Genomic DNA, 23,761 nt, shown 5'->3' on the forward strand with positions numbered 1-23,761 from the left:
CCAAGGACCTACAGAGGCTGCATCCCTCACAAGCAGCCATCATCCACATCAAACGCAGTTTTTAAATGAAAACATGGAAGGATTTTTGTGATTTTGCTTTGAAATTATTTAGCTGCCAGAGGCTCTGGTGAAACCCGGCTGTGGTTCCCAAGACGTCCTGTGCGCACCTGTCTGCTGTGCAGGGAAGGGTTCGAACCCGCGGTCAGTGCTCAAGTACGAGTGGATCCGGAGGATCGCGAGGTTGCACGGTTAGTGAAGTGGACAGGACGCTACTTGCTACAGACAGCACCTAAACATTTGCTATTGTCACTTTCCAGAGCCCTATTTCTCAAGTCCCAAAGAGTACACACAGCTTCCTGAGGCCGTGGTAGCTGCTGGGCCCCAAGCTCACAATCAAAATGGACCCTGAAAGAGGCCAGATCTCCAGGTGAACTCAGTGTCCATCCCAGGGAGGTCAGGGCTTGGTTCAAACTGAACATGACCACTTGCTTATCTTGACATGTGTCACTTAGGTAACATGGCATTTCCACGAATGCTGCATGTTCTCCTGCATCCCTGACACGTCCAACGTGGCCGGGCGGTGACAGCCCAGACCCCAACAAGGCCATCAGGGAGGGGAGCAACACCTCTCCCAGCGTGCTGTGCAGGAGCCACCAGGGACAAGGACAGCCAGCAGCCCGGGCAGGCATCCCAAGGAGGCCCGAGGCCCAGTCACGGGGGTGAGGCGCACAGCCAGGTGCAGAGGAAAGAAGGCCGCTCGGTGGGGGGTGAAGCAGGAGGCACAGGCCAGGAGGGCGCACTCATCCCGGCCGGGTCGTGGAGGGCCCATAACAGAGCCGCACCCTGACGACCTCCTGGAGCCAGCGCTGTGGCTGCTGCAGGGACCCTGGGACATGACACTCCAGCTCAGCAGGGCAGTGGGGCCTCGAGGCCTGACTGGTTGGGGGTGGGGAGGATCCCGTCTCACCAACCGGGCTTCAGCAGGCGCTGTGATGGGCAGGGCCAAGCCCTGACCTCCTCCAGCACGGGAGGCCGCATGGCTGTGCTCCCCTGCGGGACGTACGAGGGCACAGCAAGATCTTCAACACGCGCAGGTAAGTGGGGTCAGGATATCGGAGCCAGAAGGAGCTGAGCAGACACCCACCTAGTGGCTCCCCATGGGGCAGAGCCTCCACATCACTGGGGGCCCCTGCAAGCCCCCTGGACCAGGACTGCTGGGGCTGAGGGCCAGGCACCTGGGCTTTCAAAGGTTCCAGTGTGTTTGGATTCTCTGCCATGATGGAACAGATGGAAACAGAACAGATCGAACACTGAAGATCGGGAATGAGGGGCCAAACTGAAGCCCACCTTCCGATCGGCCTCCCAGAGAGAAATCCGGCAGGCCTTCGTAACGTACGAAACCTTTCAGAGGAGAAAAGCTGGAGCCTTCCAGAGCACACGGGCCCACTGGCTGCTCCGGCAGGACGATGACAGACACGTCCCCCGACGCCCAAGCTGGCGACAAAGAGCAGCTCCGGGGGGGGCGGGGCTGGCAGCAGGTGCCAGGTAAAGCGCTGCAGTCCACGGACACGGCCAGCAACGGGCGGCAGCACGGGGCACATGGAGAGAAGGAGGCGGCCGCGGAGGCCGGCCACCGCTCCGTGCCCTGGCCAAGTGCACACAGACACGCTCCTCTCGAGCCTCCCTCCCCGCGGCCCCCATCGGGAGGCCCAGAGGCCCAGCTCCGCCAAAGCAGGAAACAAAGCAGCGCCAGGAGCATCAGGCTCCGAGGGAAGGGGGCTCCCCCGAAGCGCAGGGACCCCGGTCCCAGGGGCGACTATGTGCCGAACACCTGCCGTCGACCTCCCGGAAGACGGCACTTCTCAGAAGCCGAGATGAGTCAGTGAGGTTCGCGGGAACCAGGACCACTGCGAATGGCGAGGCTGACAGACGCAAGCAGGGCGGAACTGGGTGACTCCGCATGGGTGACATCTGCCAGGCCACGAGGAGCAGCCCCACCTGGTGAGTGTGGCTGGGCCCCCCCTCGGGGTGGGGGGAGGTGTCCCACGGGTGTGTGTGTGTGTGTGTGTGTGTGTGTGTGTCAGTAACCAGGCAAGGCCTCCGGGAGGAGGGTCCCCAAGAAGGATGGGCGGCCAGTGGAGGGTAAGAAGGCAGGTCTTTCTGCTGCAGAAAGTAACTGAAGTTAAAAAAATCAAGAAATAGCTACTTAGATCGGCAGAGATAAACATAAAAAACAAAACAACTTAAAAGGCTGAAATTGGCCGCCTCTTGACCTGGGAAGAGGTGGGGAGAGGGGCACGCTCGGTAAAAAGCCTTTTATAAATTTTTGTCTTTAAAAATCACACACATGGGGGTGCCTGGGTGGCTCCGTCGGTTAAGCGTCCGACTCTTGATCTCAGCTCAGGTGCTGATCTCGGGGTTGTGAGACAGAGCCCTGCGTTGGGCTCTATGCTGGGCGTGGAGTCTGCTTACAATGAAACAAAAATAAAAATAAAAGTAAAAATCACATACACGAATACCTTTAATATCATAAAAACCATCACAAAAGGTATGTGTCTGGGGCAAGACTATTTGGAAACAGTCCCACCGCACGCACCCCTCCTCTAGGTTCCAGAAGCCTCTCTGCCGAGCTCATTTCCATGAATTTATGGAGATTCCATGTCATGGAGGGAACTGCTGGACCAAGGAGCCATATCCTCAGGCTAATCTTAGGGCCTCCAGCGACGGCAGTGAGGGTCGTGTAATAAGCCAACACTGGCTTACCTTGGGGTGCATTAGGCTCCTACTAAATCACCCACGGGACGTGTGGCTCTCAGGAAGCGTGCGGAGACCCCTCATCGACAGGACCCACAACACACAGTCTAAGCACCACCTCCTAAGAGGCCACAGTATTCATCAGAACATAATTTCAGGAAAGAGGAAGAACACAGAATGACCCTTGAACTGGGACGTCCGGAGGAGAGGTGTGGACATGTCCCTGGCTCTGCTCTCGGGCTGGCAGGTCAGGGATGCACGTTTCCATGCGGGCTGAGAGTCGCACAGTTTGCCTGGTGCGTACTGCCATCTGAGCGCCCTGAACGCGGGGGACTGAGGCACGCACCTGCTGGGGCTCGCGTGCTCTCTCCAGGAGCCAGGGTCGGGGGCTGGGAACGGCCCGCGTGCTGCCCCACGGTCACCGGGGTCTCGCAGACTCAGGTGCCAGCAGCCCAATCCCACGGGGAGAGTGAAATCCATCGCAGAGAGAGACGATTTAATAAAAATATAGATATGTCTAAGGACAGTTGGGGGACAAAATCGATTTTCTCCAGTCTTGTGCAGACTCCCATTTCCCTCAAAAATGCCTGGTGTATTCTGATCATGGCGAACAGGAAACACTCAGGGGAGGAGCGTCAGGGGCTGGGTCAGGGCAGGCAGGACCCAGCGACAGCAAGAAGGGACAGGATGGGGACGGGAAAGGGTGGGATGGGGGTGGACAGGACCGGACAGGACAGGATCCCAGCTCCTCTTCCCTCCCCCGCCACTGAGTCTCACCAAAGCCGGCTGCCACCCCCACAGGGGCTCCTTCTGGAAGGAGCACTGGGGAGCTGTGGAGTGGACGCCGGGGCAGCGGGATGGGCAGGTGGGTGGCCAAGGAGAGACCTGGGTCCCTTCAATCGGGGATCTGAGTCTAGCCCGCACAGCTCAGGGTAGAAGGGCCGGGGAAGACCACCTGTCCCAGAGAGAATGCCCACCAGGCACATCCCGCGAGGTTGCTGCACAGGACTTGTCCCCATGGAGGACACTGGATGGGAGGCCACCCACCCTCGTGGCCACGCAGGGAAGCCAGATGCCACACAAATAGGGCCACCCTGGGCAACAATGAAAGCACAAGAGGTCTTCCTGCAGAGAAAAATCCAAACAAATTCCCCAAGAGGCAAAGGAGAGTTTTCTTCATGACCATTTAAGCAAACTTCCTCACATGTAATGAGGAACGGGCCTGTTGTTCAGAGATCAAAAGAACAGGATCAATTCTTTCCCCTGCCTCGTTTTGTAAGAGATTCTGAGAGTGCATGTGTGTGCGTGTGCAAAGCAGCTCCGAGCCCCTCCTCTGTCCATGACCTCGTGCACCCCTCCAGCAATCCCATGAGCTCAGTGGGGTGCCCCCATTTCCCCTTGCCAATGAGGAAACTGAGGCCAGATGCTCCCAAACTGTCCCTTCACTGTTCTGCACCCCCTTCTGGATTGGTGGGTGCAAGCCTTGGGGGGCCCCCAGCCTGGGCATGGCTCACAGCACACACAGCCACGCAAACCCTGCACCACACACGACCACACACAGCCACACACACGCCACCACACGTGGCCACGTAAGCCCTACGCCACACAAAGCTCTGCAAACCCCACACGACAGCACAAACCCCACGCTGTACCACACCACTCTGCACGTGCTACATGGCCACACAAACCCCGCACTTAAACACACACAGCGACCCCCAGAAGCACGTGACGGCACAATAATCCACTTAAAGATTAGTTCTCAATTGACCTGATTTTGTCTTTAAAATGTCTCGAGACGATAAAGAAAGAGACAACTGGTCTTTACTCTGGCATTTCGTGACATTTGCTGCTTCAGGTGAACACAGGGTGAAATTCAAACCGTACAGAACCATTAACCCACTGACGGGCGCTCGGCACTGCAAAATCAGTCTGCTTTGACAAAGGCGTGACACCCTGCCCAGGGGGCCATTTCTGGGACCTCGAACTCATCAGCTGTCAGCGGTGTGCATGCGCCAGGGCCTGGGACGGCAAGGACTTGTCCGAGAGCACGCGGGAACGCCACGTGAAGTGCGGAGCAACAGACCGCAAGTGGCCCTCCGTCTGCACCACGCCGCCCCGCGTGGGAGGAAAACCAGCCGGAAAGTCTGCACGGACTCCGACCCCTCTAGCTTCAGGGCAAAGGGGAGAGCAGGGTGGCCCAAAGCAGAGCAGAGGTGCTGCCCCGTCCTCCCAGAGGCCCGGGCTGGCAGGATTCTATGGGGACACTCGCCGGCCTCCAGGAGGGGCTGCGACCTCCCGGTCATCTATGCACGGCCCTCCGAGGGCAAGCACACTGGAGATGACAAAGCCCCTCCCAGGCGAGTGAGAGCAGCTTCTCTCCACCTGCTTCCACGCGGAATGCCACGCGGAGCTTCGGAGGCCGGGAGTCCGAGCAGACAAAGGCTCGAGCTGCGGAGCGCTTGCTTTGAGGCTGCCCGTGATGCTGTGGCACAGGGACGCCCACGGGCCCCGCGGTGAGGCAGCCTCAGCCCGCTCCTGCACACCGAGCCCTGCAGCCTTCATGAGGCCCCGGCTTTGGGTGCTGTTGCACTTCTGTAAGTCAGAGACGCCCCACAAAGCTGTTTCCTGACCACAGGTCTCTGAGATCTGCAGGGGTGCAAGTCGGGAGGCCCGCCGAGTGCAGGGCTGCGCCCGAGGAGGGGTTCCAAGGTCACGTACTGGAATCCGGCCTGGTCTGCAACGGATCCTGCACGGTTACGAGAGACGACTTCATCCAACCCGCCTCTGAGGAAGGGGACCGATGACAGGGCATAAAGAAGCTCCGTCCAATGATTGAAACCAGACTCTTGAGAGTGACCTGCAGGCTGGCTGCGCAGGGCGGTCAAGAAGTCCCCATCGCGGGCGCCTGGGTGGCTCAGTTGGTTAAGCGACTGCCTTCGGCTCAGGTCATGATCCCGGAGTCCCAGAATCGAGTCCCGCATCAGACTCTTTGCTCGGCAGGGAGTCTGCTTCTCCCTCTGACCCTACCCCTCTTGTGCTTTCTCTCTCACTCTCTCTCTCACAAATAAATAAATAAAATAAAATCTTTAAAAAAAAAAAAGAAGAAGTCGTCCCCATCGCGGCAGCTTGGCCAAAGGGAAGGTCTCAAGAACACGTGTGCAGCCTGAGCCACCGTTGGGGGGAGGGGGTTGGCCAGAGTTCATGCTCCTCCCTGTTCATGCGCCCTTCGACCTTTCACCTTCTTCCCTCAGCCCTCCTTTCGGGAAGCATCCATTCCCATCCCACTGCACACGGGTGCCTACGGGCACCGCCTCTGAGGACCACATGGGTGTGCATGTGTCTGCCCGTGTGCATGAGCTGAGGGACACATGGGAGCACAGGGGATCCCACTATAGAGGGACACCAGCTGTGGCACCAGGAAGGACCTGAATGGCGGAGGCCAGCGTCACAGAGCACTGGCTGGACCCCTCACTGAGCGGTCTCACCTCCTTCACCTTGGAATGAACCCAAGGGGAAAAGCCATGTTGACCACATAGCGAGAGGATGTGGAAAAGGTTTCAAAAGTTCAAATAAGAAAATTAAATTATGCATAATTCCACTGACCAAAACTAAACGATGCTAACAGTGTGATCTGTTTCTGTTAAGTCTTTTCTCTGTGCAGACGACACAAGCAAACTCAGGGTCACCTTTATATCTATACATGCATGTAAATCTACATATGTATCTCATACGTGTGCACATACAGACATGTTCTTACCCACGTAGCATGCAGATGTACAGTCTACATGCGTACATACATTTTACATGTATGCTCGTGTGTGGCTGGGTATTTGTGTGTACGCTGCATGTGCCTGCATGTGCAGACCACGTGTGCATCTGTAGATGCATGTGGAGTGTTGCACACGCCCATGCATATGTACATGTGTGCATACGAAACACACATCTACACACACAGACGTATACGGATGTGTATAATTTCAGATTGTGCTTTTCCCTTGCACAGCAACATGCTGCGAGCACTTTCCCACATCAGGAACTAGTCTTTGAAGACAGGATTTGGGACAGTTGTGGAATATTCTAACCAGCAAGTACTATAACCTAGAGAACTGTCCTCCTAACACTAGATGCTCAGGGTGTAGGCGGTTTGTTTTCACAAAATTTGAACAAGGGGAACTACTGGGTCCGGGTAAGGCTGTGGACGTAAATTGCGAACAGCTCTCACCCCTGCAGGAAGGAAGGGCCATGCCTGCTCACGCCGGCTTCTTCGGTGTTAAAGAAGTGCACTGTAAAGAGTGTCGCTCATTTCGCAGGTGGCCTCCGTCTCACTTTCCAGTTCTTCACGGACGACTGGGAGATAGACGCGCCCTCACCAGGCAGCTGCGTGAATTCCTCTGTGGCCTGACCACTGGTCGCTCTCCCACAGCAGCTCGCGTGAGCTGTCTGCATGTTACAAACATGGGCTACATCGGATCCCGTCTGTGAGGTCTTCCCTGTGTTCCACCTGCCGTTTAACTTTGTGGATGGTGTTTCAGACGGACAGACGTTTACAGTTGCGAGGCTGTGTTTGCAACGTGTCCCCCTAGAGACAGCAGGCGTTTTCTCGGACTAGGCACCTGGGACTCCGGCTGTTGTAAACAAACAGCTTAGGGTGAGGTGCTTCCGCTCCACTGAGAGCCGGTCTCAGACCAGCAGCAGCCACACACCCAGGTCTGTCTGTCTGTCCTGGTTCACATGCTTGGGCTGAGGGGTCCGCACTTAGGCAAGGGTTTCTGAGCCCCCCCCCACCTGCTCAGTGCCAGGCTCTGAGCCCCCCCCAGCAGGAGGCAGCAGGGGCCTTCACAGCAAACACCAGCACGGCGCGGGCGCACTCCCTGAGAGTCCACGCATCCAGAAAACCCATTTTTAATGTCCCTGGCACGTGTGTATGTACGCACGCACTGCACGGGCAGGAGCAGGGAGCCTTTGCTGAACACGCATCTATCGTACCGCCAAGGCAGATGCGTGCTGCAGGCGCAGAGGGGACTGTCCCCAGTGTCCCCTACATACGGCTGGCTGCTGACTATAGATCGTCCTCAGCATGTTGAGATAAGGATTCTTTTATTTCTATGCTAGTAAGGGTAGAGTTGCTTTTTGGCTATTAAATGCAGGAAAAGCTACTATATTTCTTAAGAGATCATGTGACTTAACACCTTGGCTGGGCGCTAGGACGTTCCCTCAGCAGTGAGCAGGAAGAGCTAGCATGGCAGACCTGGTTCTCAAGGGGCCTGGTCGCAGGGCTGACCCTTGGCTGGCATCCAGAACATGCTCTTGAGAGGACCCCTCCGTGGCAAAGCCGGGGCTCCGTGCCAGCCCACAGACACTGCTGGTACAGCGTTCATGGTAAACACCGGCTTTCCTTCTGGGATCTGCAATCTTGGTGACCTGCCCCCAGTAAAAACCTGGGGCTCTGGGTGTCTACCGGGCTTCCCTGGGCTGAGACGAGGCACCGCTCCGCATGGCTCCCGTGGGGAAGGCACGAGGAGCCTGCACCCGGCTCCCCTACCCTCCTCCTGGGCACCTTCCCCCCATGGACCCAGCAGCACATCTCTGCCGTGTGGCGGTGACAAATCTTAGTCATGAGTAGGACCATATGCTGAGGCTCGTGAGCCCTTCTAAGGAAGCCCTGCATGAGTGGGGTCCCGACACAAAGAGATTTGTCAAGAGTAAACCAGTTCAGAATTCCTGGGAAAGAATTTTTTATGGAATATTTTTATTTAATATATTAATGGGCTAAATCTGCTGGTACTTTATCAAGGATTTTGGTATTTCTACCACAAGTGAAACTAGATTCTAATTTCACTTTTATAGGTGCTGTCTTTCATATTAATAAATAAAAAATTCCTTTACTCAACCCATGTTTACATTCATGCCTTCCCGGGTCAGGCGCTGGGCCAGGGCCAAGGGAGCCTGGTGAGCAGGGCCGAGACTGGCCTGACGGCATGGCATTTCACACGGTCAGCTCCGCACACAGACAGACACGCGGAGAACAGACGCAGGTCAGTGATAGTTCAGAGTGAGACAGGCCGATGTGAAGGAAGTGCCTGGGCGTGCAGCTCTGAGAAACATAGGCAAGCTCCCCATTTCTCTAAGTCCGAGGTCACACGGTGACAGGTTCTTAGAAAGTTTGAGAGAACTCAATGGAAAGACAGTTTCTGACCTCAGAACCGTATTTAAAGGTAAGACTTTTGAAAATGTTGGAACTCACCCCCAAATTATGGATCCATTTGAGGGTTGTTTTTTTTACTTTATCTTGTGGCAATTCTGGCATTTTATATTCTCCCTAAATCTCTGCATTCTCCCTCCCCAAAATGCAGGAGGATGGATGTCTCCACCCGCGTATCTGGGTCCACAGGAAGGCCAGCCTGCTTTACTGATATTTGTAAATGCCTTCTAAGTGAGAAGTTCTTAATTCTACTCATGAACTCCATTTTCTGACCCCTTCATTTATGTTCACTAATTCCTTTACCACCTTTATCGTATGTTGACTTTATTTTTCCCTATCTAACCTCTTGAGTTAAAGGGTTAGTATTTTTTTAATGTTTTTACATAATAAAAATATGTTGGCTGAGAATCTGTGTTCAAGCCCAACACGAGTCACTTCCCATGTGTTTTGTTTTGTTTTTTTAATTGATTTAATATATTATTTATTATTTGAAAGAGCGAGCGAGTGAGGACAAGCAGGGGGAGGGGCAAAGGGAGAGGGAGAGAGAATCTCAAGCAGATTCCATGCTGAGAACAGAGCCCAACGTGCGGCTCAATCTCATGACCCTGAGATCACAACCTGAGCCAAAACCAAGAGTCAGATGCCAGCCGACTGAGCCACCCAGGTGCCCCATATCTCATGTGTTCTTAAAAACCATTCTATATTTACAGGATCACTTTCTTCTTGAGCAGGCTCCTTAATATCTAAATGCCTAATTATTCAGTTTTAACTTTGTTAGTATCTCACTGTAAAGGATTATGCTCAGTGAATATAGGCTGTATTATTCCAGCTTTTCAGACTTTGACAACATTTATGGCTTAGGTCAGATAATTTACTTTGTAAATGTTCCACAGAAACTTGGAAGAAGCAGTGGTGGTTCGTACAACTAAAACCACCCAAAGCTCTCAGGCCAGCCGTGGTTTCGGCATCTAGATTCACAATGACCTCACCTTCAACCACCGCGTCTCCTCCTACGCTTGCTTCATTTGAGTCTGTTTTATAAAGTTCTGAATTCAAGTCTAACAGACAGAAGAGCACACAAATCAAGACCTCGGTGAAGGAGCACTGTATCCAAGCTCCCAGAAGTTTCTGCCCACGATTAAGCACAGAGGTGCCGCTAGGACCACCTATGACATCATCCTGTCTGCTCTGTTTAACTTTCCTCCTCACAACCTGACGGAAATCCTGCCTGCCTTGTTTCCTTCCTGTCTGTGCCACCTGCCCGCGGCCGCCCCTTCCCCTGCATGTCCTAAGGCCCCTAGGTTCTGGCTGCTGTCCTCTGAGCTGCACCCCCCACCTCTCCCTCAGGGCTCCCTGCCCCAAAGCCATTCTGCTGCTACGTCCCAGTCCTCTTCCCCAAGTCCCTGGCCCTTGGGACACCGTGTTAGGAGTTAGGGAAGGCCAGGAGGCCTCCCTGGCTCTGTCTTTCTCAGGCTGTCTCCTGACTGCCGCCTTGCCCCGGCCCCCACCCCGGCCCCCCTGCACGCTCAGCACCAGCCTCGCTGACTTACTGCCAGTTGCAGAGCAGCTTGTCCAGCACGGGCCCCTCTCCTGGGTGCCCTGCCCTGCTCTATGCCTCTGCTACAGGCCCCCGCTCTGGCCCCACGGCCCCATCCCAGGCCCTGCACTGAGCTGCAAGCAGCCCCTCCACTCGTCTGTCACCCCAGCCGGCCCACACATGTGGGGTGGGGGAGACAGAGTCTGGAGACAGATGGCACAGGGCCTGGCCCAGAGGGAGGGCGCTGAGGGCCGCGCTGGCCCACCAGGAACATCAGAGCAGACACAGGCCCTGCCGACAGGTGCTGCCCGCACCTGGTCCCTCCTGCTCCCACGGAGTGGCCACCCGCCATCCACAGGAGCCAAAGGGCCAGGCGCCTGGGCCAAGCACGGCAGGCCAGCTCCCTGAGGGCCTTCTCATGCCACCTACGAAGCAGCGGGAGCTCTCCCCACAACGTGGGGCACAGAGCCAGGCGCCCGCTCACATGGAGCTCGTCTCTGCGCGTGAATGGGGTGCAGACGACGGCCGGCCCACCGGGTCCTGCCCTGTGCTCACAGGCCCCGTTTCCACTAACGAGGCTCTCCATCCACCAACAGAGATGAGCCAGTGGATTCCCGTCCTGGAAGTATTTCCTGACCTCCACGTTCCCGAGGACCCCACGGAAGGCCCATACTTCCACTGCAAATTCCACACTCTGTTCACAATCATTTACTCTCCTTCCTCTGAAAAACTGCATGCCGCCACCTTCTCTGTGTGTCTAAGGGACTCGCTCTCCTCAAAATCAAAACAAAGATGCCGATTCCTCCGTAGGGAGAATTTCCCAGTCTCACAGAGCACCTCTGTGTCCACGCTGCCTCTGGGCCACAGTCCCAGGAGGCCGGCAGGACAGGAAGAGTCCAGCTGGGTGCTCCAACAAGCACCAGGGTGGGCACCAGGGTGGGGGGCACACCGGGCCATGGAGGCAGGGAAGGCTGGCTGTGAAGGAGGACCAGCGGGGCGGGGGCAGCACAGGGCCACACAGGGCTGCACTCAGACCCCCACAACCATGGGATGCCAAATGAAGCAGCTTAGACTTCCGGGGATAAAGTGACAGGATTTTCTAGAGTGGCTCACTTGCAGCTATTTTGTAATGCTTGAACTTACAAACCAGCCAGAGATGCCAGCAAAGGCAACACCCGAAGCCTGACATCTCCCATTGGAGAGAAGGAGCATGCTCAGAGGGAGCACAATGCCTCGCGGACAAGCCTGCAGTTCTGGAACAGGGCTGGAGCCCCGGAAGTGGGAGCCACGCCAGGTTCGCATGCCGCCAGACACGCTGGAGGCAGCCCGTGGATGGCTTATTCGGCCACATGTGCCTGAAGGGGGGTGGAGAGGGCCTCAGCGGCTCACAGCACAGCGAATCCCTCACCCTCTCTTGCCGTGAGCTCTCTTGCCGGGAAACAACCCCCCCCACCCAGAGGCCCAGGAAGAGGCGGAGCCTGCTGGATGCACCCTCAGGGGACATAAGACTTTGTGCACAAAGGAGGTCCTTCCACCCAAAGACCCTACAAAAGCTCGTTAGAACAAGGCAAAGGGAGGGCAGAACCCAGGCTGTCGGCACAGAGGCTCAGACCTCAGCAGCTGGTGGAGATGGGAGCAGGCAGTGTGTGGAAGGGGTGCACTCTGGTGCCGTAGGAGGGCTGGGAAACTGAGTCATCTGCAGGAAGGGTGGGGTGAGCTCTGGCCGGGACGGCCGATCCTCAAGTTAAAGTACAAAGCTTCTGGGCACTAAGACTCAGGGCAGGAGCGAACGCCCACTCCAGAAGGTGCCTCCCTCCACCCAGAGAACCCAGCAGGCCCTCGGGGATGTTCACGGAACCACACACAACCAGACCACCGGCCTGGGCGAGCCTCCGAAGCCAAGGTGCACTGCCTGCCCAAGTTCAGGGGAACTGAACCCAGGGGGCAGAGCCCATCACCTCTTACCTGGTACCTGCAGCAGGGGGCCTGGTGGACACCAGGGGAGTCTCCTTGCTCCTGGGAAGCCTTTCTCCTCGGGAAAGGACTTAAAGCAACACTATTTCCCAAGGGGCACATTACAAGTCTGCACAGAGTGAGAACGGGGGCGTTTAAAGCCTCTTCCCAGGAACATTCTCTTGCTGGAGACTTGGGTTCTTGGTCTCAGTCACTCAGGCTGTCCTCCCTGGGTGCACTCATTGTCCTAAAATGTCACGATTACAAACACGATTCCCCCACGCTCACCAGGACTCCAAAGGTTCTTTATTTAATTTCTGTTTTCCTATTTCCTCTCCCATTTAGTTCAGTCCTTCACAACTCACTGCCGTGTTTGTACCATGCACTCGGTCAACCCCTGTGACGCTGAAGCCCTGGGTCGTCCCCTGCCCCCCACACTCTGCATGGGCTCTGCTGGTCTCCTGGCCCCGTGAATCTCAAGCTCGTGCGCAGGACTCTGAGAGGCCGGCAAGCCGCTTTCGGCCACTGCCCAGGCAAACCCTCTCAGCAGCACCGGGGAAGGTCTGCAGCCAAACAGCAACACGCGGGGCTCCTAGAAACGGTGGTAAAACATGGCGGGCGAATGAACCATGGGACTTGGCAACACATCTTCCAAGCCCCCAGGAACACCGCCACCCGGGGTCATCTGCCACATGGCAGAGCCCCAAGCCACCCCCTCACGGGGGCTCTTGTGTGAGGAGCATCAGACGGGAGGCCCCAACGGGCCCAGGGTGAGGAGGGGCCGGGGCCAGCCCAGCACCGACCTCCTGGCCGGCACCTTCCCCGGACCTCGCTCAGGTCCCTTGCGTGCAGGGCTGCTCCCACCTGCCATCCTCCAGCCCAGTGGGGTCACAGCCCCGCGTCAGCCCCGTCCTGGCACTTCATACTAATGAACACAAGCTAGAAGCACACTCCCCACGATGTGAGCCACCCTGTGGGAAGGGGATCCTGGTGGCACTGTCCCTATTTGGGGAGCAGGGGAGGAAATGGGGGGCAGAGTGGCAAAGCCCCTTGTGTAAGGTCACTCATCTGTTATGAGTCTCTCTCCCCAACCAGAACTCAAGGGCCAGTGGGCGAGGGACATTTCCCAGGCACACATGGCTCAGGGTTGCCCAGGGTCAGGGCTCAAGAGTGATTTCTGGGGTGATGACGAGCCTCCCACCTTAGCACATTCTCACGCACAGCACCCCACGGTCATGAACTCCTATCGCCCCGAGTTCTGTCTCACCTCCCCCCAGCAGGCAGAGCTCCAGGAGGGAGGCAGTGAGAATCCCACACGTGGTCAGCCTGGAGAACCGCGGTCCCCCGGTATCATCTGTTCTCCAGGAGGCACTCGGGGAGTCAGCCCAAGCCCAGGGGTGTGTGCTGACCAGGGTCACACCACGGCTGGCCACTGTGCCCCGGGGAAGCTGTGCCCATCTCCCTCAGAGAAACACCCAGGCTCTCCACGGGCCAGGGTCCGGCTCAGCCAGCACTCTTCTCCCAAGCCTCCCACAAGGAGCCAGAGTGCCACAAGGCCAAGCAGACTGCCCAGAGCCACCACACCGTGACCCCGGACATAGGGCCTACTAGTTTGTCCCTGACCTAAAAGCCAAGGGGTTCGAGGAGGTGAAGTGGCCAGACTGTCCCCAGCCAGGTGGGGCAGAGCCCGGTCCCTGGTCCCCACCGATGGTGTCCTCTTCCGTGTACCTGAGGGGCCCCACCTTCCCAGGTCACCAGGCAGAAGGACTCGGGCACCTGGGGTCCCAGTGGATAGCACCCTGTGAAGGGGTCAACACCCCCATGGTACTCAGGCCACCACATGGAGGCACACTTGGGGGTGGGGACGGGCTGGGGACTCAGCACCCACGGAGCCCCTAGTCGAGCACAGAGCTGAGTGGGAGCCAGTGTGGCTCTCCACCAAGTCGCTGAGGAAACTGCCCAGGGAGGCCAAGCAACATGTCCGAGTCACACAGCTGCCAAGCGGCCAGCCGCCCAGGCCGTCTGCTCACGGACCAGCACCTCCCCTAATGCATCGCAACCCTGAGCCACCCCTTGGGGCCACGCTGTGGAGGACACACACAGGCTCAGGAAGCACCCCGGAAGTCCGGGAAAGGGCTGAATTTCTGGCTCCGCGGGAGCGCGGCCAGCCCACTTTCCTGGGTCGGCCGAGCTCACCAACAGCAAGAGGTCAGGCTCGCAGCTCCAGCACAGACAGCCCCGGGAACGACAGTGTCATGAACCTCCCCCAGGAGAAAATCAAGTGCAGGGCCTTTTGAGAAGGCATTTACTTACCTGGAAATCCCGCTCTTCTAGAATTTCCTTCCTCCATCTCACCAGAAAAGCAGCGCAGACGTACAGGTGGAAATGAGAGAAGCCGTCAGGTTCAGACTGCAAGAGAGAACACAGGGGACGTGAGTGCGCCCACACGACCACGTGGCCACCCAGCGGCCAGCTTACCCCCCCACCAGGCAGAGCCCCCAGGAGCTCTCAGACAGTGCAAAGCGTGCATGACTTGCTCGCTTTTACTTTTTCTCATCTCCTTCGCACCAATACAGGCTTCTGATGAAGAGGAGGTGAGCAGCTTGTTCATCCGCCTCTCCTGCACGGATGACAGCCAGCAATAACAGAAGGCAGACCATGAGAAGGCATCCTGTGCCACAAACCGGGGAGGACACCTGCCCACAGGGGCCGGGTCACTGGCAGGGGCTGAACTGCGGTCCTCGCTCCCCCAAGGGCGCCCCCAGGGAAACGAAGCCAGCTGGAATCGGTGGGGTAGGGAGGAGGCTCCGCACACATGCCCCTACCACCCCACAGGCTCCTCACCAGGCCAAGGCTCCCTTCCCACCAGGGGTTCAGCTTGCCCCCTCTTCAGGGGCGCCCCCTCCTCCCGTGCCTGGCCTTAGTTCAGGCATGCAGCCCCAACTTCTGAAACCAGGGTTCTCAAAACTCAGCTCTTCCCATTCTCTTAAAACACAATGGAGTTACAAATCAGTAACCAAAGAAAGCTCATAAGACAAAACAAAATCAAAATGAACCACACATGTTTCTAGATTTTTAAAAAAGCATGCTAAGAGGGCGCCTGGGTGGCTCAGTTGGTTAAGCGACTGCCTTCGGCTCAGGTCATGATCCTGGAGTCCCTGGATCGAGTCCCGCATCAGGCTCCCTGCTCGGCGGGGGGTCTGCTTCTCCCTCTGACCCTCTTCCCTCTTGTGCTCTCTGTCTCTCATTCTCTCTCTCAAATAAATAAATAAAAATCTTTAAAAAAAAAAAAAAAGCATGCTAAGAAGTAAGCTATGGTTCCAACAAGTAAATCATAAAAGAAGGCAGAGCGGGGGATGTGGCCGCGCTGAGGTCCCTGGCAGGCAGGAGGGCTGACGGCACAGTGCTAGGGAGGAGGGAAGGAGAGACACTGGAGCCCGGAGTCCCACTTCACCACGCTGCCCGGAGCTGCTGACGGGGCAGGCGCATCCCTACCCTACACACCCTCACCTAGCAGGGACCGCCGCTCTGCACGCTTCAGCCCCAATAACGAAGTCGGCTTTGCCCTAAGTCTTTCGGGTAGATAGTAACACAGAGCAGGTTAGAACACTCGCCCAGACTCACTGGAGTTCTTACTTCATCAGATGCTCTCCCTACATCAATGACAGTGGTAAGATCGTTTCCCTTTCATCTGTTCATGTGATGAGTGACATGAGCATACTCAGTTCCTTAACGTCGTGCTAACCGTGCATTCCCGGAGAAACTCAATCTGGCCACAACGTATTACATTTTTTCATCACAGCTAGGCCCCATCCGCTAATGTTTCATTTAGAGGATTTCCATGTCCACGCTGAGACTGGTCTCCCGTTATCCTTTCTTAAACTGCCCCTGTGCAGTTTAAGCATGAAGACTGTGCCTGCCTTTTTCTACCTGTTTCCATGCTCAGAGCCCACACAGGACTGGGACATCTCCCCTTGGCATGCTTGCTAGGCATGCCCTAGAAAACAGACCAGGCCTGATGTTTTCCTTGTGGAAAGATGTGGATTCCTGATTCAAGTTCTAACTCCTCAGACTCCTTCAAAATTTTTGAAACATTTTCTTTCTCTAAGAATTTGTCATCTAATTTTTCAAATTTGTTCATAATATCCCATTTGCCTTGAAATCCCTGCTGCATGTGTAGCCGGATCCTACTGGAAATTCTTAGTACCACATTTACATATGCCTTTCCTCACCATCGTCCCCAGTGGTGCTCAAAGTCTTAATTTTGTCGGTGTTCTCCAAGAACCAACTTCTGGGTCCGTGTTCCATCTGCCCATCTTCTATACTTCCCCCACCTCTGCTCTTACCCTCACCACGGCCTTGCCACCGACTTGCCCTTCTTTGCTGTGGGTACCGTCTAATACACACAAATGCAGAGCAGCTTCAAATTATGTTTGAATCATCCGGTCCTCTCGCTAACGTAAGATGGAGGATGATCAGCTCGTTAATATTTGGTTCTTCTTCATTTCCGACACAAGCAAGCATTTGAGGCAACGAACTTTATTCTGTGAGACCCACTTCCGATGCGTTCCACAGCTGAACAGTATCTTTACTATCCTTAAGTTCTAAGAATTTTCTGCCTTATGTTATGATTTACTTGTTTGAACCATAGCTTACTGATTAGCATGTTTTTTAAAGTCTATGAACATAAATGGTTCATTTTTTTATTTTGTTTTAACTTTTGAGCCTTCTTTGGTTATTGACTGGTAACTCAACTGTGTTACAAGAGAATGGGATCTAGGGGCGCCTGGGCGGCATAACTGGTTAAGCATCTGACTCTTGGTTTCAGCTCAGGTCGTGATCTCAGGGTCATGGGATGGAGCCTGAGTCTGCTTAAGATTCATTCTCTCTCTCCCTCTGCTCCTCCCCACTCCCCCCCCCCGCCCCCCGTGCGCTCACTCACTAGCTCTCTCTCTCTCTCTCAAATAAATAAATCTTTAAAAAGAGAATGTGATTTACGTGATGCTCATTCTTTTGTTGTTTGCATTTGGTTTTTGGAGTGGAAGACAATTAGCTTCCACAAAAGCCCCATAAGGCCGCACAGTTACAGATCAAAAACACACCTGGAGCCAGACTGCCTGGTTTGAGCCCTGGTTCTGCCACTTATTAGCTATGTGATCAAGACAAAGTATCTGGCCTCCCTGTGCCTCAGCTTCCTCATCTGTGAAATATTAGGAAGACTAAGTAAATTAAACAACATAAAGTACTTAGAATAATGCCTGGAGCAGAGTAAATAGTATGTAAACACCAGCTATTGTCACCAGGTGTGTGTTAAAAGAGTATATATTCTGGATTCCTTGGATACAATATCCTATATGTGTCTATCAGGTAAATTTAATCGATAGTCTTGCTCAGATCTCTTATAAATCCTATTGACTTTGTCACTTTGTGAGCTATCAATAACAGAAGTGTGTTAAAAATCCTATTACAACAGTGGATCTGATTTCTCTTTACAGTTCTGCCAATCTTTGTTTTATATATTTGGAAACTATGTTATTAGATGCATACAAGTTTTAAATTATTTTATCTTCCTGGTGTACTGAGTATTATTATTATACATGATCTCCTCTATGTCAAGTAATGCTTTTGCCTTAAAGTCTTCTGGGAGGGGGGCAGGGGTGTGATATGACCATAACTACTTATCAACTTTTGTTGGGCTCTTATTTTAAGCAGCTCTTTTTGAGATATAACTGACATATAATAAATTTGCATATTGAAAGTATATAATTGCACAGATTTTGATATATGTCTACACTTGTGAAACCACCATCACAATCAAGAGAATGAACCTATCCATCACCCACAGGTTTCCTTATGCCCTTCTATATGCTCTCCCCCCGACCCCTCAGTCTCCAGGCAATAACGACTGATCTACTTTTGCCACTATACGAGTTCACACTTCCTATACTTCTGTACAGAGAAAACCACGTGGCATGGGCTTTCATCCAGCTACCGTGACTCAGCACTATTACTGTGAGACTCAGCCATGTCGCTGCATGTCCATTGCCTGTGACTGCTCAGTAATATGTCATTAATACCTGCGAGAGCTTGTTCACCAGAGCTGTTTGCCTGTTGATAGACACTGAGTGGTTTCCAGCATGGGGCCAGGACAAACTCAGCTGCTGTCAATGTCTGTGGACAAGTCTTTGTGTGGATATATGCCTTCACTTTGCTCCAGTAGATGCCAAGGAGGAGAATAGCTGGATCCCACGGTAGCAGTATTTTAACTTTGGAGACCCTGCCAAACTATCTGCAAAGTGGCTGCACCACTTGACATGCCCACCAGCAGCAGATGGGAGTCCCAGTTCTGTCACCCCATTGCCAATATACAAAATAGTCAGTATTTTTAATATTAGCCCCTCTCATAAGCAAGTGGTAGGATCTCATTATGGCGTTAATTTACATATTTACATTTCTCTAATGACTAATGATTTTGAAGATCTTGAATGTACTTATTTGACATTCTTGGTGGAGTGTCTGTTCAGTTTTTTTCCCTGAGTTGTTTCTTATTGTTGAGATATGAGTGACTTTCTACATACTCTAAATACTTAAAGTCTTTGATCAGCTATGTGCTTTACAAATACTTCTATAACTTGTCTTTTATCCTCTTGAGAGTGACTCTTGAAGAGCATGAATTTTAAAGTTTGATGAAGTTCAATCTATTACTTTGCTCTTCTACGGATCCTGCTTTTGGTGTCATTTCTAAGAAATTTTTGCCTAACCTAAGGGCATAAAGGTTTTCTTCTAAAATAGTTTTAAGCTTTACATTTAGTTCTGCGATACATTTTGAGTTATACAAAAAAAAAAAATGTTATAAGAAAATGTTACAGCTTTTGTATATATTATAGGGTAGGGGTTGAAGTTCCCTTTTAAGCACATGGATACCTAACTGTTCCAGTAATTTGTTGAAAAGACTATCCTTTCTCTGCTGAGTTAATAATCAGGTAGTGTTAGTCCTCTATTTTTGTTCTTCTTTATCAAAGTTGATTTGTCCATTCTAAGTGTTTTGCACTTCCATAAAAAATTTTAGAGCCAGTTTGTCAATTTTTCCAAAAGCTTGCTGGGATTTTATTGGAGTTGCACTGAATGTATAGATCAATTTGGGGGAATTGTATCTTAACAACATTGAGTGTCCTGACTCATGAACATGGTATAGCTCACCACTGACTTAGCTCTTCTTTAATTATTCGTAACAATGTTTTATAGTTTTCAGGGTACAGGTCTGTTGTATCTTTTGTTAGATTTTCCCAAAGCAGCTTATATTATTTGACACTATCAAAAATAGTGTTTTGAACAAAAATAAACTTAAAGTCGATTAGAGACCTAAATGTGAGACCTGAAACCATAAAATTCCTTGAAAAAAACATACGCAGTAATCTTTTTGACATCAGCCATAAAAACATTTTTCTGGACATGTCTCCTCTGGCAAGGGAAACAAAAGCAAAATTAAACTACTGAGACTACACCAAAATAAAAAGCTTCTGCACAGCAAAGGAAACCATCAACAAAACAAAAAGGCAGCCCACAGAATGGGAGAAGATATTTGCAAATGACATATATGATAAGAGGTTAATATCCAAAATATATAAAGAACTTATACAACTCAACACCAAAAAACACAAATAATCCAATTAAAAATGGTCAGAGGAACTGAATAGACATTGCTCCAAAGAAGACATCCAGATGGCTAACAGAGACATGAAAAGATGCTCAACATCACTCACCATCAGGGAAATGCAAACCCAAAGAACAATGAGATATCACCTCACACCTGTCAAAATGGCTAAATCAAAAACACGGGAATAGCAAGTGTTGGCAAAGATGTGGAGAAAAAGGAACCCTCATGCACTGTTGAGGGGAATGCAAATTGGTGCAGCCACTGTGGAAAACAGTATGGAGGTTCCTCAAAAAGTAAAAACAGACTTACCATATGATCCAGTAATCCACTACACAAAGAAAACAGAAACTAGTTCAAAAAGATACACGCACCCTTATGTTTACTGCAACATTATTTACAATAACCAAGATATGGAAGCAGCTCAAGTGTCCATCAATAGGTGAACGGATAAAGATGTGGTGTATATATAGAATGGAAAAGAATGAGATCTTGCCATGTACAACAACATGGATGGATCTAGAGGGCATAAGCCAAGTGAAGTAAGTCAGAGAAAGACACCATATGATTTCACTTGTGTGGAATTTAAAAACAAAACGAGAAGAAAGAAAGAAAGAAAAAGAAAGAAAGAAAGAAAGAAAGAAAGAAAGAAAGAAAGAAAGAAAGAAAGAAAGAAAGAAAGAAAGAAAGAAAGAAAGAAAGAAAGAAAAGAAAGAAAGAAAGAAAGAGAAAGAGAAAGAAAGAAAGGAAAGAAAGAAAGAAAGGAAAGAAAGAAAGAAAGAAAGAAAGAAAGAAAGAAAGAAAGAAAGAAAGAAAGAAAGAAAGAAAGAAAAGAAAAGAAAAAAACAAACTTCAAATATAGAGAACTAGAGGTTGCCAGAAGGGTGGTGGGCGGGAGGATGGGTGAAGTAAAGGGGATGAAGCACACGCTTATCATGCTGAGCACTGAGAAGTGTATAGAACTGTGGAAACATATTGTATACCTGAAACTAATATAACACTCTGTTAATTATACCTGAATAAAAAAATACTAAATTAAATTTAAAAATAAAAACGGTAATTTGAAAATTTTAATTTCTGGTTGTTGCTAGTTGTTGGGATATAATTTGCCTGGCGTATTTTTTTCATCCTTCACTTGTACTCTTTCTGTGTCATTATATTTGTCATATAACTAGAACAATGTTGGATTTTCAAAACTCCAGACATGGTCCCTGTGGAGTTGAGCTCCTGCTAACTATGATTCCTGATTCACTCAGAGTAATTTTCATCTTCTTACTTTTAAATTTATAGTTATTCTAGTTCTATTATTTTTCTTTCTTGTCTACAACTGGACTTATTTACTTTTCCCCTTTATTCCAAAGCCCTAGCCCCAACTATTCTGGAAGTTACTGAATTGTTTTTATTATTTTAATAGTTACTCTACAAATGTTAACATGCATATTTAACTTAGGGTCTAAGACTAATCATGATCTTTGTTACCTTCCCAAACAACACAGAAGTGAGGGATATTTTAATTCCAAGCACACCAAAGACATACACAGATCTTATGTTTCCTGGCGAAATGCTAATACCAGCCTTGGCCGATTTTAATTCTATCTTGATTTTTTAACATTACAAATACAGATATTATTCTTATTGTTTTAGACACCAGTGTGCAGAGTTACTCATAACTTCACCTTTTCCTGATTTCTTCTTGTACCTAAACCTTTCTTCTGAAATCATTCTCCTTCTTGAAATGGAACCTTTAGCCACTCCTTCAGTGAGAGGATCTCTTGGTAGTAAACCTCTCGGTTTTTCTTTGTCTAAAAATGTCTTTAGTCCTCTCTTTCCTGGAAGGTAGTTTTGCTGGATACACGATGCCAGGATGGCTCTTATTTTTAAAGAGGTTAACTCACCGTCTTCCGGCCTCCACTGTTTAATGCTAAGTCTGCCTGTCCTCCCTTCACAGGAATCCTACCTTTTCTCTCCACCTGCTTTTGAGGTTTCCCTATACTATTTGTTTGACTAGAGATCTCTCGGGCACCCTGAGTCCTCGGAGTAGGCCACTTCTGTCAATCTGGGAGATGACATTCCACATTCCCTCCACATTCCCTTTCATTTCTCAGAATTTGGGGTGGGTAAAGCTGAGGTATTTTCTCTACTCCCCTTTTCACCGAAGCTCTGACTCCCTGGGAGAGGTACTTCCTGGGAGTCTCCCTTCTAGATCATTAGTCAGCTCTCACATCACAATTCCTGGGCAACAAAAGCATCCGGTAAATCTGAATCCCGGCTCTTTTCTCGCACCTGCCTTGAAAATTGTGAGGGTTCTCCTTCCCTTGTGCTTGCATTCAGTATGCTCCTTCCCTTTATCTTAAACCCAGGGAGCTTACTGTCTAGCACGTCTCAGAGAATCCTACAATCCGCAGTCTTTGCAGATCTCTCTCTAGTGTGTTTTCTCTGCTGATTCTTGGTCTTTGTGGCAGGCTTCCTCGTCCTGTAATGGGGTTTCCCTTTTGGAGCTTATGTTCCTTGAACTTTTATCTGTCGGAATTCTTCGAAGCTTGCATTAAAAATTGATTTTCTTTGGGGGAAAAAATTGTGTTTACGTCTACCTGAACCTAAGGGCACTATTATCCCCAGACTACTTTCAACTAAATTTTCAGCTTAAAATTTTTTAGGACAAATAGGTCATGTAAATTAGGGCACCAAACCCTTATGAATCCAGGACTGGGGGGACATCTCTGAGGGGAGGGGTTTTCTTTCCTTTTAACTTCCACGGCCAAAGCCAAGAAAGGCAATCACCAGTACCCGCTGAGTCTCTAACAGTCTCCCCGGGGTTTGTCTCCCGCCTGTGGCTCACTCCAACCCAGGTGTAGACCCTAGAAATGAACCGGCAGATTCCCCTGGGTGGGCACCTGCTTTGATATCACCCCCTTATCACTCTAGACTTACATTTTCTCATGATTTCTGGCCAATGACAGTATTCTTTCCTTCATGGTTATGGTTTTAAACATTACAGTGGCATCCTCGGGCATAACACCAGCACAAAAGGTTCTGCTCTATTCGTTTTCTTTGAATCAACATTAACTATTAACATTTAAAATGTCTGTGTTGGAACTAAAGCCAACTAACAATTCAAACTTGGTGAAACGCTGCTAAGATGTCCGTAACAGCGACCCCACCGATCTCGCCGTCTGTCCTCGGGCCCCTCCAGCCCACCTGCACACTGTGAGCAGGATGCCCTCTCTAACTAAGCGGATGCCTATCTCATCACAGTACGGTTTCTAAAGGTCCACTGCCTGTAGGATAACGTCCAAAAGAGCTTCTGCTTTAATGAAGCTTCACCCAGACAGTAATGACCAGGAGCCACACAGCTCCACCCTGGCCACAGCCCGCCCCTGGCCATAGCCCACCCCTGCCCATGGCCACAGCCCACCCCTGCCCATGGCTACAGCCCGCCCCTGGCCACAGTCCTGCCCCTGCCCACAGCCCGCCCCTGGCCACAGCCCGCCCTTGGCCACAGCCCGCCCCTGCCCAAAGCCCGCCCCTGGCCATAGCCTACCCCTGCCCATGGCCAAAGCCCACCCCTGCCCATGGCCACAGCCCGCCTCTGCCCACAGCCCGCCCCTGGCCACAGCCCGCCCCTGGTCACAGCCCGCCCCTGCCCATGGCTACAGCCCGC

At 51.7% G+C, this 23,761-nt stretch overlaps 1 protein-coding gene across 5 annotated transcripts in view; it reads right to left on the reverse strand.

The window, feature by feature from the left end:
- Positions 1-23,761, reverse strand: part of TBC1D22A (TBC1 domain family member 22A) — a 322,639-nt gene that overhangs the window by 22,611 nt on the left and 276,267 nt on the right. For 3 of the 5 annotated variants that reach the window (XM_064590476.1, XM_064590477.1, XM_064590474.1), the window contains 2 exons: positions 14,760-14,855; positions 12,793-13,038 (listed from right to left, as the gene is read on the reverse strand). In XM_064590476.1, coding sequence (XP_064446546.1) covers positions 12,808-13,038; positions 14,760-14,855 — 327 coding nt within the window. In that variant the 3' untranslated portion in view covers positions 12,793-12,807. Of the gene's footprint in view, positions 1-12,792; positions 13,039-14,759; positions 14,856-23,761 lie in introns of those variants that run through there. The other 2 variants (XM_064590478.1, XM_064590475.1) reach the window with 1 other exon arrangement.

Source organism: Mirounga angustirostris, unplaced genomic scaffold (assembly GCF_029215605.1).
Source record: "Mirounga angustirostris isolate CCGP_5_RB_7025 unplaced genomic scaffold, mMirAng1.0.hap1 SCAF_5, whole genome shotgun sequence".
NCBI lineage: Eukaryota > Metazoa > Chordata > Mammalia > Carnivora > Phocidae > Mirounga > Mirounga angustirostris.